The sequence below is a fragment of the Hemiscyllium ocellatum genome, chromosome 6 (assembly GCF_020745735.1).
Source record: "Hemiscyllium ocellatum isolate sHemOce1 chromosome 6, sHemOce1.pat.X.cur, whole genome shotgun sequence".
NCBI classification, from domain to species: Eukaryota; Metazoa; Chordata; class Chondrichthyes; order Orectolobiformes; family Hemiscylliidae; genus Hemiscyllium; species Hemiscyllium ocellatum.
In genome coordinates, this window is record NC_083406.1 from 86,317,300 (window position 1) to 86,335,125 (window position 17,826).

General features: G+C 39.8%; 1 protein-coding gene across 4 annotated transcripts in view; it reads left to right on the forward strand.

Moving 5' to 3' along the window:
• cdk8 (cyclin dependent kinase 8) overlaps window positions 1-17,826 on the forward strand; it is a 143,453-nt gene that overhangs the window by 73,605 nt on the left and 52,022 nt on the right. For 3 of the 4 annotated variants that reach the window (XM_060826745.1, XM_060826747.1, XM_060826748.1), the window contains exons 3-4: window positions 4,681-4,791; window positions 12,668-12,808. The exons of the other annotated variant lie outside the window; for it this stretch is intronic. In XM_060826745.1, coding sequence (XP_060682728.1) covers window positions 4,681-4,791; window positions 12,668-12,808 — 252 coding nt within the window. The remainder of the gene's footprint in view (window positions 1-4,680; window positions 4,792-12,667; window positions 12,809-17,826) is intronic. 4 annotated transcript variants of the gene reach the window in all.

Sequence of the window (17,826 nt, forward strand, 5' to 3'; positions counted from 1 at the left end):
ATCTGCTTCTGTATGACGTACCTATGCCTGAATTTTGTGCTTCTGCCTTAACTTCTAGCTTTGAAAGTAAACTTCACAGCTTCATGACTCTTAGTCAATTAGTTTCTTTTGCCATTTAATCAAAACAACTTAGATTTATGTGTTATATATACATGAGTCAACTCTTTTTAGATTTCGCGGTTCCTGATAGAAGTCTGATTTTATCTGTATTGTGTACTTGTGATAATTTCAAACAATTTGATCACATTGACCCATAACCTGAGTTCTAATGGGAAACACTACTATTGTTTCAATCTTTCTTGTCCTGACAACCTCTGACCGCTCTGGTGTCTTGGCATCCTCTACTGATCCTAGGGGAATTGGATGATCCACCAAGTAAGACCTTTAGGTCTTACTGCAAAATGGAGTGCCAATTTTCCCTTCTCTGCCATGTTCCAAGCAAATGTCAAGAACCAAGCAGGGCAACTACAGAATAGCAGTGCTGGGCCAGATGCACCATGCCTTTTAAAGATGCCATAACACTAGAGATGCCAGTCCAATCTGGGCTAGAATCCGATGTGAAGAGCATGTAGATGGGGTAGGTAGTTACCGAGAAGCGCCTAGTAAGTAGCCTGAGGAGACTACTGAGATGCCTCGTGGAGTGACAACCTTCATGAAACTCAACAGAACCAATTCAGCCAAAAAGCTGTTGGGTTAGTTTACAAATCAGCCAAAGTGTTAATGAATCAAGAAAAGATGCCATGTTCCCTGAATCTTATACTGATATTTAGAGATGGAATAGTAACTGATTACTTTCTCTGGTTTGTAAATAATTGATGAAGGGGCAGGTTAAAATTTTTCTTAATCCATATTGGTTTTAGGAACATATAATACTCTCCCTCAAGTTGTGACCTGATGGAGACTGATATTGGCAGATGAGATAAAACTTGTAAACATTCTAAACTCTGAGGAAGATAGTTTTGAACTTGGAAAGGACAAGACAAGTTGGTGTAATGGACGAACAAGTAGCAGATGCCGTTCAAAGCAGTAAAATGTGAAATGATTCCTTTTCACGGATAAGAAAAGGTAAAGGGCACAATTTTTAAGAGGTGCAAGGGCAGAGGTTTCTGGGTGTATGAATGCATAAATCATTAAAGGTGGAAGGATAAGTTGAGTGTGCACTTTATGACACTGGGTAAACCCTCCTGCTTAACTTAAGCCAGCAACACAGCAAAGGTTTATTCCATGCATTAATCTGTGAAGATTCGAGAGGCCAAGAACTATTTGAAGTAAAAAATAACTTTATTTCTTAAAGTGTAACAGAGACTAATTAACGAACTACAACTCCTTCCTCTAACCTATCTTTTACTTCCCCTTTTATAATACTAGTCCAATAAAACCCCCGATTAAGATTTACTGAAAAATTCAAAGTTAAAAACCAGCCAGTTATGGTATCTTCTTCCTGGAGATGTTCTCTCCAGCTCAGTGTCGATGTTTTTTTGCTCTGTGCAAACTCCTTCTCGACACAGGTTCCTCTCAGTTCTTAGTAGCAAGCTTACATCTGTTGGTCTTCTAGCAATTCTCCCCCAACTGTTCTTTTTTTTTGAGGTCTTATATCCCAAAGCATCAGATTGTGTCATTGGCTTTTAAGATTGAATTTACAATATTGACAAACTTGATTGGAGTTTTGTATTTTTTGGGAGGTAAAATTTAAACTGATTGGCCTAATTCAAATTTGTTTTTGTCTCCAGGCAATCAGCTACCCTAGCTGCTGGGACTACATGTTACATTGTATCTTACTCAGAACACGGTGCTGTCAGGTAGTTCTGCTAGTTTATAACTTTCATAAAGATACAGAACACGCATCTTCATAACAAATTAATGAAGCATCTGGTGTTCTAGACTGACTGAGGCATAGATTACAGCTGCAAGGAGGTTGTACCTGGATTAGACACGTGTTTGGCTTCAGCTGGAATATTGCTTGGGTCTAGACACTACAGTTCAGGAAGGATGTGATGGCATCAGAGAAGGTGCAGGGAGGTTTATGAGAATGGCTTCAACAAAAAGCAGCTTCAGTTCTGAAGATAGTTGGAGCAGTTAGGATTTTTTTTCTTGCAAATGAGACAGCAGAGAGGAGATTTGATAGAGGCATTCACAACCATGTGGGGTCCGGACAGAATAGGTGGGGAGAACTTACCACTTGATCAGCAAAAGGAACAAAATCCACGTGAGAGGGTTTTATTTTCATGCAGTAAGTTGTTTAGAGGCTGGAGTTCACTTCCTGAAGGTATAGTCAAGACAGAGTCAATCTATGTATTCAAACCAAATGCAACTGCTATTTGAAGAGGAACAATTTGGAAGGTTACCAGTGTAAGGCAGGAGAATGGCATTAGGTGAAATGCTAGTTTGGAGAGCTGGTGCAGTCACCATGAGCTGACTGATCCTGTCTGAGTTTGAGAGGGGAGGTGAGAGTGACTGCCATAATTGGACAGCATAGAAATAGACCCTTCAGTTCAACTCATCCATGCCTACCGAGTTTCCCAATCTTACTTAGTACAACTTGCCTGCATTTGGCTCATACCCTCAAACCTTTCCCATTCACTTACCTATCCAAATGTCTTTTAAGTGTTGCAATTGTACTTGAATCTACCATTTCCTCTGGCAGTTCGTTCCATGTGCGAATCACCCTCTGTGTGAAAACATTATCCCTCAAGTCCCTTCCCTTAACATCAAGTCCATATTGGATTGAGTATTGTTGGTTTGGAGTCACATTCAGCGAAAGGAAAGATGATTGTGATTGTTGGAAGTCAGTAATGTCAGCTGTACAGGTGTTCATAAGGGGATGTTTAGTTTACCAAATCACTGTGACTTTTTGTTTTTAGTTGTTAACTGCCACCAGTAAATCACCTATGTAGCCAATTAGATTTTGTATGCAAAACTCATACAGAACAGTGCAAACCATTAAAAGTGAAGGAGAGATAGGAAGAGTGGGAAAGGGCTAATCAAAATGGAGTTGAATCGGAGTATTGTATGATTAAATAGCCTACAGTGTGGAAACAGGCTCTTCGGTCCAACCAGTCCAACCGACCCTGAGAAGAGTAGCCCACCCAGACCCACTTCCCTCCGACTAATGAACCTAGCACAGTGGGCAATTTAGCATGCCCTGCACATCTTTGGACTGTGGGAGAAAACCAGAGCACCTAGAGGAATCCCACGCAGACATCAGGAGAATGTCTGTGTGGAGTTTGCACAGTTGCCCAAGGCTAGAATCGAACCTGTGAAGCAACAGTACTAACCACTGAGCCACAGTGCCGCCTGTATGTACAATCATTTTTAGCTGCTTCATCAATAGCAGTCCCTTCTTCTTAAGATCAGAAATGGGTATATTTGCTGCTGATAGAAGTGTTCAACTCAAATAGTGAAGCAGTCTATCCCAAGTGCAGCAAGACCTGGACAATATCTAAGCTTGGGCTGATCACTGGTAAGTAACATCATACTGCACAAGTGCCAGGCAATGACCCCATCTCCAATAAGAGGTGAATTAACCACTGTTCTTGGACATTCAAGGGCATTATCGCTAAATCTCCAGCTATAAACTTCCTGGGGATCATCATTGACAAGAAACTGAACTGAACTAACCATTATAAATATTGTGATTACAATAAATATAGTAATCGCAAGAGTGGTACAGTGGCTAGGGATCGTTAGCTAACCTCTTGACTTCCCAAGATTTGTCCACCATCTACTAGGTACATGACAGGAGTGTGATGTAATACTCCCCACTTGCTCGGATGAGTGGAACTCTAACTTGAGCTCGAACCTTGACACCATCCAGCATAAAGTAGCCTGCTTGTTTGGCACCTATATTCATTTACTCACCCACCACTGATGCACAGTAACAGCAATGTGTGCCATTGACAAACTGAACTGGGCTAACCATATAAATATTGTGATGACAATAGCAGGTTAGAGACTAGGAATCTTGCAGCAAGTATCTCCCCTCCTGCCTACCCAAATAGCCTACAATCTCTAAGGCACATATCAGAGTTACCCTCCAAGCTGCACACTATCCTGACTTGGAGTTATATCTCCATTCCATCATTGGAATAAAATCCTCGAGCTCCCTTCCTAACAGCATTGTGGATGTAACTATATCAAATGGCTTGCAGCTGTTCAATAAGGCAGCTCGGCACTTGCTTCTCAAGGGTAACTAGGGATGAGCAATGAGTGCTGACCCAGCCAGCAAAACCCACATTCCATGAATGGAGCATAATATTTTTAAAATCCTGTCATATCCTGGAACTGTGCTGGTTGAATAGCTAAAAAGAGTGAATAAAAACAAGAAATAGACAAAGGTCGACAAATTCAGTTTGATGTGGAGAATCCCATTCAAAGAAATTATGCAACTGAGTTATAATTCTTTTGATTCCCTTGTAAACAGCCTGGAAACGTTTGTTCATTGTCCATTTAAATGTCTTAAACTTATTTTTTATGCAGAAATCATTTTGAGTGCAGCAAACATATATTGGTCAGTATAAAACTTAGGATGTGGATGCAAATGAAGTTACTAATTACGTTTTTAAAAATAATATCTCAAGATTTTAAGAATAAACACCATATTGAAAGATCTGTTAACACTCCTACAATGGAAATGTACATTTCAGTTGTAGTAATCTTAATACGGTATATTTTCTTTCACAGTTGCTGCGGGAGTTGAAACACCCAAACGTTATTGCTCTCCAGAAAGTATTTCTGTCACATGCAGACAGGAAAGTGTGGCTATTGTTTGATTATGCTGAACATGATCTCTGGGTAAGGTCTATCTTTCTGGGACTGCTAAGTATTTAGTACAACATTGTTTAATATTGCTGCTTATGCTACTAATTTAAGTTAGACTGAATGTTTGAATTTTATCATCTATTTCAAAAGATTGTGCCTTTGATTTATTTGGGACTGTAATTGTTGTGTCAAATCGACTAGTCATAGCTCACATAGTCAAAGTGATTGAATAGCTATAAAGTGAGTAGCTTACTTTTTTACCAAGTTGCTTCCATGCAATTTTATGCAGAATTGGGTATGGAACTGTTGGAACCTAATGAAAAGGAAATATAAATTATTGTTTTCTTTAGACTTGCCTGGCTGGTTTCCCAATTCCACGTGCCTGGTAAAATTGAACTAGTGAGAGATTACGACAAGTTGCAATAACTTTTACTATTATCAGGGGAGCATGTTCCCAGAAAATTATCCCATTCTTTTCAGCAGTGAGTTCATTGAATGGATTGAGGGGAACCAATAGATGTGTTTTATTTGGACTTCCAGAATGTGTCTGGGAAGGTAGCGTACAAAAACTTAAGAGCACATGGTGTTGGAGGTAGCACAATGGCATGGATAAGAAACAGCGAGTTGGTAACCTGTAACCAGTGGGGTTCCTTAGGAATCAATGTTGGGACCACAACTATTTATAATATATTAGTGAAATGGAGGAAGGAAGTGATTTTAGCCAGATTTGCAGATGCAACAATAGGTAAAAAGGCAAGTTGCAAGAGGGATACAAGCAGTTTACAGAGAGATACTGATAGATTAAGTAAATGGCCAAAACATACGCAAATGGAGTATGACATGGGAAAATGTCAAGTTGTATATTTTGGAAGAGAAAACTAAAGAACTGTGTTTTTTAACTGTAGAAATACTGCAATGCAAAGGCACTCAAGTACTTGTCCATGAAACACACAAAGCTAGCACGCAGGTGCAACAGGTCATCAGGAAGCAGAATGTTGGCCCTGATTTTGAGGGAGTTAAAGTAGAAGAGCATGGAAGTCTTACTGCAACTGTACAAGGTGTTGGTGAGATTCCTGCAGCAACTGTGAGCTTTTTTCCCCTTATTTAAGGAAAGATATTATTTCATTGGAGGCAGATCGAAGAATGTTCACTGGGATAATCCCCAGGACTGAGGAATTGTCTTATGAGGAAAGATTAGACAGCGGAGGAGAAAGTGAGGACTGCAGATTCTGGAGATCAGAGCTGAAAATGTGTTGCTGGAAAAGTGCAACAGGTCAGGCAGCATCCAAAGAGCAGGAGAATCGACATTTCAGGCATGAGCCCTTCTTCAGGATTAGACAGCACTGAGTGGTAACATTAGAGAGGTTTATAAATTTTTAAAATGAGAAGAGAAAGATTTAAAAAGGATGAGGGCAACTTCTTTGCACAGAGGGTGGTTCGAATGTGGAATGAACTGCCAGAGGAAGTAGATGTAGTTTCAGTTACAAGAATCAAAATACATTTGGGCAGGTATATGAATAGGAAAGGTTTAAAGGGATATGAACCAAGTGCTAATAAATGTGACTAGTTGAGTTTGGGAAACCTGGTCAGCATGGAAGAGTAGGACTGAAGGCTTGTTCTTGTGCTGTATACTCTATGACTCTAGGTTGGGACTCTACTCATTGAAGCTTAGAAGAATGAGAGGTAAATTCATTGAAACATACAGGGTTCTTAAGGGACTTGACAAGGTAAATACTGAGAGGATGCCGAGGATTAGATGGCACAGTCTCAGGATAAGGAGGAGCCGATTTAAGACTGAGATGAGATGTTTGTTCTATTTCAGGAGTTGAGAATCTTTGGAATGCCTTGCCACAGAGCTATCGAGGCAGAGTGACGGTGTGTATTTAAGGCTGAGATGGATTCTTGAGCAGTAGATGAATTGAGGGTTCCAGAGAAAACACCTCCAAGTGGACATAAGGAGTGTTGTTGGATCAATGATGATCCTATTGAATGGTAGAGCAGCCTTAAAGGGTTAAACAGCCTACTCCTAGTCTTATTTTGCATGGTCTAATTTATATAACATTTAGCCAGTTAGAGTACAATATTTATTTTTATTTTTATTATATTTCTGTGTTTGACAATACATCTCATTAATTGGTTGATATAATAGAGCCATAGAGATGTACAGCACGGAAACAGACCCTTCGGTCCAACTTGTCCGTGACAACCCAATCTAGTCCAACCTGCCAGCACCTAGCCCATACACTCCAAATCCTTACTATTCATATATCCATCCAGATGCCTTTTAAATGTTGCAATTGTACTTGCCTTCTCCACTTCCTCTGGCAGCTCATTCCATGCACGTACCACCTTCTGCGTGAAAAAGTTGCCCTGTAGGTCTCTTTTATATCTTTCTCCTCTCACCTTAAACCTATGCCCTCTAGTTCTGGACTCACCCACAGCAGGGAAGAGACTTTGTCAATTTATCCTATCCATGCCCCTCAGGATTTTATAAACCTCCAGGTCACCCCTCAGCCTCCGATGCTCAGGGAAAATAGGCCCAGCCTATTCAACCTCTCCCTATAGCTCAAATCCTCCAACTCTGGCAGCAACCTTGTAAATCTTTTCTGAACCCTTTCAAGTTTCACAACATCCGTCCGATAGGAAGGAGACCAAAATTGCGCGCAATATTCCAACAGTCCTGTACAGTTGCAACATGACCACCCTATCCGTGCACTCAATACTCTGACCAATAAAGGAAAACATTCCAAACGCCGCCTTCACTATCCTATCTACCTGCGACTCCACTTTCAAGGAGCTATGAACCTGCACTCCAGGGTCTCTTTATTCGGCGACACTCCCTAGGACCTTACCATTAAGTGTATATGTCCTGCTAAGATTTGGTTTTCCAAAATGCAGCACCTTGCATTTGTCTAAATTAAACTCCATCTACCACTCCTCAGCCCATTTGCCCATCTGATCAAGATCCTGGTATAATCTGAGGTAACCTTCGCTGTTCACTACACCTCCAATTTTGGTGTCATTTGCAAATTTACTAACAATACCTCCTGTGTTCACATCCAAATCATTTGTGTAAATGGCAAAAAGTAGAGGGCCCAGCACCGATCTTTGTGGCACTCCACTGGTCGCAGGCCTCCAGTCTGAAAAACAACCCTCCACCACCACCCTCTGTCTTCTACCTTTGAGCCAGTTCTGTATCCAAATGGCTAGTTCTCCCTATATTCCATGAGATCTAACGTTGCTAACCAGTCTCCCATGGGGAACCTTGTCAAATGCCTTCCTGAAGTCCATATACATCACGTCCACTGCTCTGCCCTCATCAATCCTCTTTGTTACTTAAGAAAAACTCAAATCACATTTGTGAGACATGATTTCCCACACACAAAGCCATGCTGACTATGCCTCATCAGTCCTTGCCTTTCCAAATACATGTACATCTTGCCCATAACCGACATCGGCTCACCGTTTTGTAGTTCCCTGACTTGTCCTTACCACTCTTCTTAAACAGTAACACCACGTGAGCCAACATCCCGTCTTCCGGCACCTCACCTGTAACTATCGATGATACAAATATCTCAGCAAGAGGCCCATCAATCATTTCTCCAGCTTTCCACAGAGTTCTAGGGTACACCTGATCAAGTCCTGGGGATTTATCCACTTTTATGCGTTTCAAGACATCCAGCACTTCCTCCTCTATAATATGGACATTTTTCAAGGTATCACCATCTATTTCCCCACATTCTATACCTTCCATGTCCTTCTCCACAGAAAACACTGATGCAAAATACTCATTTAGAGTCTACCCCATCTCCTGCGTCTCCACACACAGGCCGCCTTGCTGATCTTTGAGGGGCCCTATTCCCTCCCTAGTTACTCTTTTTTGTCCTTAATGTATTTGTAAGAAAAGCCTTTGGAATCTCCTTATTTTTATTTGCCAAAGCTATCTCATGTCCCCATTTTGCATCCTGATTTCCCTCTTAAGTATATTCCTACTGCTTTTATACTCTTCTAAGGATTCATTCAATCTATCTTGTCATACCTGATACATACTTTTTTTTAACCAAACCCTCAGTTTCTCTAGTCATCCAGCATTCCTTACACCTACCAGCCTTTCCTCCTGCCCTAACAGGAATATACTGTCTCTGGACTCTCGTTAACTCATTTATGAAGGCTTCACATTTTCCAGCCATCCCTGAACCTGCCAACATCTGCCCCCAGTCAGCTTTTAAAAGTTCTTGCCTAATACCATCAAAATTAGATTTCCTCCAATTTAGAACTTCAACTTTTAGATCTGGTCTATCCTTTTTTATCAATATTCTAAAACTAATAGAATTATGGTTGCTGGCCCCAAAGTGCTCCCCCACTGACACCTCAGTCATCTGCCCTACCTTATTTCACAAGAGTGGGTCAAGTTTTCCACCTGTTCTAGTAAATGCATCCACATACTGACTCAGAAAATTTTCTTGTACACACTTAACAAATTCCTCTCCATCTAAGCCCTTAACACTATGGCAGTCCCAGTATATGTTTAGAAAGTTAAAATCCCCTACCATAACCACCCTATTATTCTTACAGATAACTGAGATCTCCTTGCAAATTTGTTTCTTGATTTCCCTCTTGGGGAGTCTATAATACAATCCCAATAAGGTGATCATCCCTTTCTTATTTCTCAGTTCCACGCAAAGTCACCTTGGGCGACTGTCTGTGTGGAGTTTGCACATTCTCCTCGTGTCTGCATGGGTTTCTTTTGGGTGCTTCGGTTTCCTCCCACAGTCCAAAGATGTGCAGGTCAGGTGAATTGGTCATGCTAAATTGCCCATAGTGTTAGGTGCATTAGTCAGAGGGAAATGGGTCTGGGTGAATTCCTCTTCGGAGGGTTGGTGTGGACTGGTTGGGCCGAAGAGAATCTAATCAAAATAACTTTCCTAGATGTATTTCCGGGAATATCCTTCATCCGTTCTGTTTTAATGCTATCCCTTGCTGTCTGCTTTGACCCTGACTCTTTGATTCGCTTCTTTTCTCAATTGTACCAGTGTCAGATTGACATCTTTGCTCGCTGTGTCCTTTGCACCATCCCCCCTCCCCACCTTGATCATTTAAATCCTCCTATGAAGCTCTAGCAAGTCTCCCTGTCAGTATATTTGTCCCCTTCTAATTCAGTGTGATCCATCTTTGTGCAGGTCACTTCTACCCCAAAAGAGAGTCCAATGATCCAAAAATGTGAATCCTTCTCCCATACACCAGCCTCTCTCATCTGCTCTATCCTCCTATTCCTGCCCTCACTAGCTCGCAGCACCAGAAGTAATCCAGATATTGCTCCTCTTGAGGACCTCCTTATTAAATTCCTCCCTAATTCTGTATTCTCCCTTCAGAATCTCATCCATTTTCCTTCCTGTGTTGTTAGTTCCAGTGTGTACAATGACCTCCTGCTGGTCCCTCTCCCCCTTGAGAACATTCTGCACCCTTTCTGAGACATCCTTGATCCTGGCACCAGGGAGGCAACACACCATTCTGATTTGTTGATGCTGGCCACAGAAACGTCCGTCTGTGCCTCAGACAAGAGTCCCGAACACAATCAATACCTTGGAACCCAACATACCCCCGGCGCATTAGAGCCAGTCTTGATACTGGAAACTTGGCTGTTCTTGCTACATTCCCTGAGAATCCATCACCCCCTACATTTTCCAAAACAACGTAAAATTGTTTAAAATGGGGATAGCCAGAGAAGATTCCTGCACTACCTGCCTTACTTCTCTTACCTTTGATGGAGTTAACCCATCTATGTGACTGCATCTGCAACTTTTCTCCCTTCCTATAACTGCCATCCAACATATCCCCTTGCTCTTGTAAATTTCTCATTGCCTCTAACTGTCTCTCCAACTGATCCATTTGACTGTCTTAGTCTTCTACAAAACATTGCTCCAGGCTAGCTTAATACTCACAGCATATATTTTTATGTTGAATCAAAAGACATATCTCAGTAAAACACATAATCAAGAAAGATCCCACTCTACTAATTATTGCAGACTTACTGTAAGGCCACACTTAAAAATATTCACTTACCTGTTTCTATGCTGTGACCTCTCCCAAACAGCTTCCTCCAAGATCAGTTGTGAATTTGACGGTTTGTTAATTTTTCCCATATGCACTTCGATGTCCAGCATTACATGAATTCAACAGCAAAGGCAGTAACTGTGCAGGTTCACTGCTGTGTCAGTTAGCAATGTGGGTTTAATTGAGCAAAATATCAGCTACTTTAGACATTATGAACATTTTGCGTATGAATCACTTTGTTACAATTAATTTTGTTAACCAAGTAGTGAATGAAGACGAATGTCCATGAAAATGGATGTTAGTAACTGGGCTAAGACCACAGATGTGATGGTCTACAAAATTTCACAAGAGATCAACTTTATTTTGTTTTTACAGTCTGTCTTGATCTCTTAAAAAGAAACTTACACTGAAAGCTATGCTATAGAAAGCAAACTGCATTTCTTTTGTCAAGTAAATTGTGTGTAGACTTTGCAGTCCCTTTTCAGCTGACGTATGACTGAGATTCTTGGAATGAAGAAAGGCTCTTCAACCCGTCACAGTCGGCCAAATGTTTTCATTGTGCAGATTGCAAGAGCATGTTTATCAAATTTCACTAGTACCTCTGCTGTGCTAAATAAGCTTAATTCTGCCAGCAGTAGAGTTTTCATTGCAGTACTTAGCAGTCTGTTTTATTTTTAATTGAATGTGAAAATTATTTCTTCAAAGTATATCAAATAAATTTGTCTTTTAAATCTTTATTTCTAATTTTTTTTCACCTTGCTATCTTGACATGTATCTATTTCTGTCATTATTTCAAAATTCATCTTGTGAACCATTCTTGGTTGTAACTAGTCTGTGGAATCCATTAACAAGTGATGCCAATTACGTTGTCTTGTTTTTCATCTCTAAACGCAGGCTTTTACAAGTACAGATACATTTCTGTGTGACATTTTGTCCATTTGTCACTTGAGAGTTGACAAACAATTCTGTTAGATTAATAATGAACTATCTATTGTATTTGGTAAAATCTGTTTGTATGTAGTGCCAATCGTCTAATTAGATTAGATTTCCTACAGTGTGGAAACAGGCCCTTCGGCCCAACTGGTCCACACCGACCCTCAGAAGAGTAGCCCACCCAGACCCATTTCTCTCTGACTAATGCACCTAACACTATGGGCAATTTAACATGGCCAATTCACCTGACCTGCGCATTTTTGGACTGTGGGAGGAAACCGGAGCACCCGGAGGAAACCCATGCAGACACAGAGAGAATGTGCAAACTCCACACAGACAGTTGCCTGAGGCTGGAATCGAACCTGGGACCCTGGTGCTGTGAGGCAGCAGTGCCAACCACTGTGCCACTGTGCTGTAATATTCCAAATAAGTAGCTATTCATAAAATTTTATTTTCAGCATGACTTAATTTGCTTTTTTTTTGCTTTTAACGTACAATTCCAAATGAAGTATTGCTATTTGACCACTTCTTGAGGAGTCCTTATGCATTGATTACCTACAGAAGGAATTTAGATGAATAGCATTTTAACTGATTGAATGTTCATTGTAAGTCAGTTGAATCTTGGTTGAGCTTCTAATGCATAAATGTATTGCATTCCTTCAGCTGAATTTTTGTTGTATTTTGGGTGTTTGATGCAAGAAACATTTTTGGATGGGGGTTTCATTTTAGGTAAATACAGATGGAAATCTTTGTAGATTTTGAGGAAAAATTGCATCGAAGTATTTTGAGGAAAGGGATTTTTAAACATGTTAGTGGATCACCAAGGAATTATTCTCTGGAATGCACTTCAGGACTAAGATAGTCCAAGGCTTTGATTTCCTTTTTCATTTCTTTAATAAATATTTTCTTTTTCTTTTCTCAGCACATAATCAAATTTCACAGAGCTTCTAAAGCAAACAAGAAACCAGTTCAATTACCTCGAGGGATGGTGAAGTCCCTATTATATCAGATTCTAGATGGCATTCACTACCTGCATGCTAACTGGGTGTTACATAGGGATCTGGTAAGTGATGAATCAAGAGTATTGAAATAGATATCTACACTTGAATTGACAGTGGCTAGGTGGGAATAATTTTATCACTAGTTACTTTAGGGACAGACTGACATCTTTCTTGCAATGTGCAGTGAGGGGTTTCACTGGAGTAAATGCTGAATAACAGAAACGTTTTGTTTGGCGACTTGGCATAGATTTCTTCATAGCATTAAACAAATGAGTGAATTTATTGCCACACTTATTCCACTTAAACCATTTCCCTTTGAGCATATTTCCTTCTGTTACTAAATGCAAAAACATACCAAATTGGAGAAATAGTACCTTGAAGTGTAATTAATTCTGCCATCCCCTTTCAGAAAAGAAGAAACCTGTAAGTTCAAGGCAGGATACCCTTAATCCTGCCTTCACATTAAACATTTGACTTGAAAAAAACAAACTGCTTTTTTTTCCCAAGCGTTTGAGATCTACCATCTTAGGTTGTCCATTTCCCCAACTACTTGATAAATTTGTAGGGAGCTCCCATGCAGATCCGTGAAAAGATTTACAGGTATTAATTTCAAAGAGAGTCAGCATTTAAGACCGCTCAACCTGGTTTGAGTTACTGAGTTGGTAGCTGATTTTCTGGGATGTTCTATCGGATTAATTTTGCTTTTTAATATAACTTCCAACTCTTGAAGAAAATTAGTTTGTTCCAAAGTATATATGACCCTCTCTGTCATAGTCAGAGTGGTTAAGAGAAAAATAATTTTCAATACATATATAGCATACGCTCTTCAGGTCATGTAAACTTTTGGTGTTAATTCTGCACCTTTTAACTCCTCCTGTACAATGTGCTGAAAACCAAACATTCCAGCCTATTTAATGCTAATGAGCTCCATACACATTCTTTGTTCTTCCCTGTTGTCTTCATCTTGCTACATAACATTATATGGTCCTCCCCATTCAGTAATTTTCCTTCATGCCTGGACTTGCCTTTGATCATGTGCAACTTCCAGTATTTATACTGTGATTAATTTAATCTACTAGGTTAACTCTTTTGAATAGAGTGGTGCTGGAAAAGCACAGCAGGTCAGGCAGCATCAGAGAAGCAGGAAAATCAACGTTTCGGACAAAAGCCCTTCATCAGGAATGAGGCCAGGAGCCTCGGGGTGGAAAGATAAATGGGAGGAGGGTGGGGCTGGGGATGAGGTAGCTAAGAGTGCAATAGGTGGATGGAAGTGGGGGTGAAGGTGATAGGTCAGAGAAGTGGGAAGGAAGATTGGCATGGAGGACAGGTCATGAGGATGGTGCAGAGCTGGCAGGTTGGAACTGGGGTAAGGTGGGGGAGGGGAAATGAGGTAACATTTCCCCTCCCCCACCTTACCCCAGTTCAAACCTTCCAGCTCTGCACCATCCTCATGACCTGTCGTCCATGCCAATCTTCCTTCCCACCTCTCTGACCTATCACCTTCACCCCCACTTCCATCCGCCTATTGCACTCTTAGCTACCTTCTCCCCAGCCCCACCCACCCTCCCATTTATCTCTCCACCCCGGAGGCTCCTGGCCTCATTCCTGATGAAGGGCTTTTGCCCGAAACGCTGATTTTCCTGCTCCTCTGAAGCTACCTGACCTGCTGTGCTTTTTCAGCACCTCTCTAATCTTGACTTTGATCTCCAGCACCTGCAGTCCTCACTTTTGCCTAACTCTTTTGCATCTCCATCCTATCTTGCATGTTTCAATGTATGGATTAATTGAAAAACCATGCCATGCATAATATGTTTCAATTGAGTTCATTTCAGTAGTTTCTTGTGGCAGTGTTTATATATTATTTCAAGATAACTACAATGTGAAAGTCTTAACATTGACAAAGGTTGCGCACGCCCTTCATTCCAAGTTGTCTTAAGCCTATATCAACAAAGTAACAATTGACACAATCTGCTAATGGATTAAGTAACATGTGCAACTTACTAGTGTTTTGCCCAAGTTCAAGATTAGTGTTGCGTGGCTGAAGAATATTAGTCTCTTGCTATATTGGCAATCTTGAATGGTGACTGTTGAATGTATAGTCCCTTTTGAGTCTCTGATTCAAGGTACATTTTATGAATTGCTGGATATCAAATTGGTTTTCTTCCCTTTTTCTGGACATTTGACTCACCTTCTTGAGTACTTTATAAAATCATTAATGGCATTGTCCAGAGTTTATGTAAGCCTTTACCACATGTATTGAAACTCGTGAATTGATGAATAGATAATTACTTCATCATTGAAGTAGAACGGAAGAAATGTGGGGGGGGGGGGGGAGAGGTCACAGGACGATAAATATTCAACGTGATCTTGTTGGGCTGAGCAAACTGTTTCTTGGCTGTCACTTTCATGTGTTTTACTGCATTTGTGGAATGTTTCTTCAGTTCTCCTTCTTTTGATAAGTCTGTTTAAGAACTATGTGAGTCAATGGATTGGTATGTTGTCCTTTCAACTTTGTAGCCTGTATCCAAATGTAACCTGGACTCATGACAAATTTCTCTTTCCTGGCTGCACGTATCTGACATGCAATGCATTTCGGGCATTTCAACTTAGTCCATAGATTAAAAAAATTACTTGCACTTCAGAATTAATTTGCAATTTTGGTCATGCTGCAAGGTTCGTTGTTGTCAAATATAGAAAGGATCACATTTATGCTGAGAGTTTCTGTTTAAAGTAGATTTTTTGGGGGGAAGGTAAAATGAAATCTAGATGCTGGTTGTGAGTCCTAAAACTGGAGAAATGTTCTGTGTTCTCTGTCCATCATAAAATTATCCAAGTAAAAATAATAACTGACTGACAAAAATATGCATTCTCCATCGATTAACCTGCTCATTTACCCTCTGAGTTTAATGGAACATGGCATTTTGCATGGTACATTTAATGATTTATGGCTGCTTTGAGTTCTTGTTCACTTTTTGTACTAATTCAAAAGCTGGTTTTAAATTTGACCACTTGAAGATCTGTTTTGTTATTTTGATAGGCATATTGTTGGTTGGACTCTGTGATTAGTCTATAATTTAGGTTACCGTTGTTGTTAATACTACTTGCATAATTACAGTTTAGAAATGCATGCAACTTGAGAGCCTTCTAAACATGTTTCGGTGGCACGAGATAGACAGATGAAATTCGTTTATAATAGTCTCATTGTATAGAACCTGAACATTCAAAGCTTTTCAGTGGAGCTTACTGTAGTTCAACTTTTGTTATGTGTTGCTTCTTACATTACTGAAGTTAAATCTTGCATGTTTGCCAAACTGTATCCTCTTTAAAAGTAAATGTCATAAAGACTACCAATAAATAATAATACTAATTCCATATGCAACATTTTTCTTAGCACCAACAAAGTGAACACTTAATATTAGTTATCCATGCAGAACCGTTTCTTATTTTAGATTAGAAGACTTCAACTGCATATTTTGTTGTGAAGTATAGAATCCCATCTGAATTTCCTCACTTTACTGTGCATGAGTCAATTCTTGAAATTACTGACAGCTTTAGAGGTGTAATTATGGCAAAAACTGACAAATCTTATGCAAAATCTGGATCATTGAAATTTATAAACAAATGGAGTTGCCTGTTGTGTCAATGATGGAGATCTTGGTCCTTTTTACCTTGCTGTTTGCCCATGTCTTTTCAATTTTTTTTTCTGTCTGCTATGCTCAATAATTCTGTTCCCCATCACCCTGTTCCTTGTAGGATGTTTCTTTCCTTTAAAAGTGCAGCATTTGTCTTTATTTTTAAGCTGTTATTTAAGATGTATTCATGATCTTGAATGTTGGTGCACTAGTTATCAAATCTTAATCATTAGAAGTAGTTTTCCCAACTAACCTCATTAAAACTGCTCACTATAGCTAAAATGAGAGCAGAGTTATGGTCATAATATTGTCCCCTGGGTAACTTCTTTGTTTTTCACCACTTCTGCCCTTTAAACTTTTTATCAATGCTGACGCATCTCAATTCCAGTCACCCGATTTGTATCAACCATTTCCCTTTTTTTTTTGAACATAGTTGTAACATTGGCAATGTTTTCTTTGCCAGTATACTCATTTGCTTGGTGAACTCTTAAGTTTATTACATCCAATGAGCTGTCCTTATATTTGTACTAATATTTTACCATCTCTCCAGCTGTATTGTCTATCCATTTCTTTAGTGAAGCAGTCTTTTGGCATGGCTGAAAAGGGAGGTGTTGAGATGGAGCTGGATACTTACAGCTATCAATAACGTTGCTTTATTTTCTTTTCCTCTTGAAAGAAAGAAAAGATTCTAACGTTCTTTCTTAAGCGCCAGCAGGTAATATACATGTATTGGGCTGAATAAGACAGATATGATGTTCTATACTGCAGATGTCATGCACACTGAATTTACTCGAGCATAGCAATTGAGGACCTTTATGTTTTTTAAATGTTGTTTAACCTGAAGTTTTTTTTAAAATGTAATTTCTCTTGCTTCTCAATACAGAGAGAGACAAATAATGTACATGGTCCCTTGTATTTCTTTGGATTGGTTCAAAGCTTGCAACCAATTTTTAATTCTGATACGTTCATTTTCCTAATTTCAGAGTATTCATGCATATGCCAGGGTACACCAAGGGAAACTGAGACACCATTTGGAGATGTCTGATGTCTGAGAGAAATTGTCCACTCCAGCACTGGCAGTTGGGCTAGAAAACGAAGCCTTGTTTCATTAATGTGATTGAATGTTCCTTTGGAAGTTGTGGAGTAGTTGAGTGTTGAAAGCCAATTTGTGGTGATGTATCACCTCAGTATGGGGGTATATCAGCTTCTCAGCCCAAGTTGCAGGAAATCTCTCATTTTCTTGGCATCTGTTGTTTACTGTTTGCTAAATTCTCCTATTCACTCAGGAATAATTTGTTGCTCTGGAAATCCACTTGGTCTTGAAATTACTTAATTTTAACCACTAGTACCCAGAGCAGTGCAGGAGTAATTTTAAAATAAAAGTCCCCCATTTTTGTTTTTCCTATGCTAATGGACACATTCATGAGATTTTAACTTAAAGTTGAAGT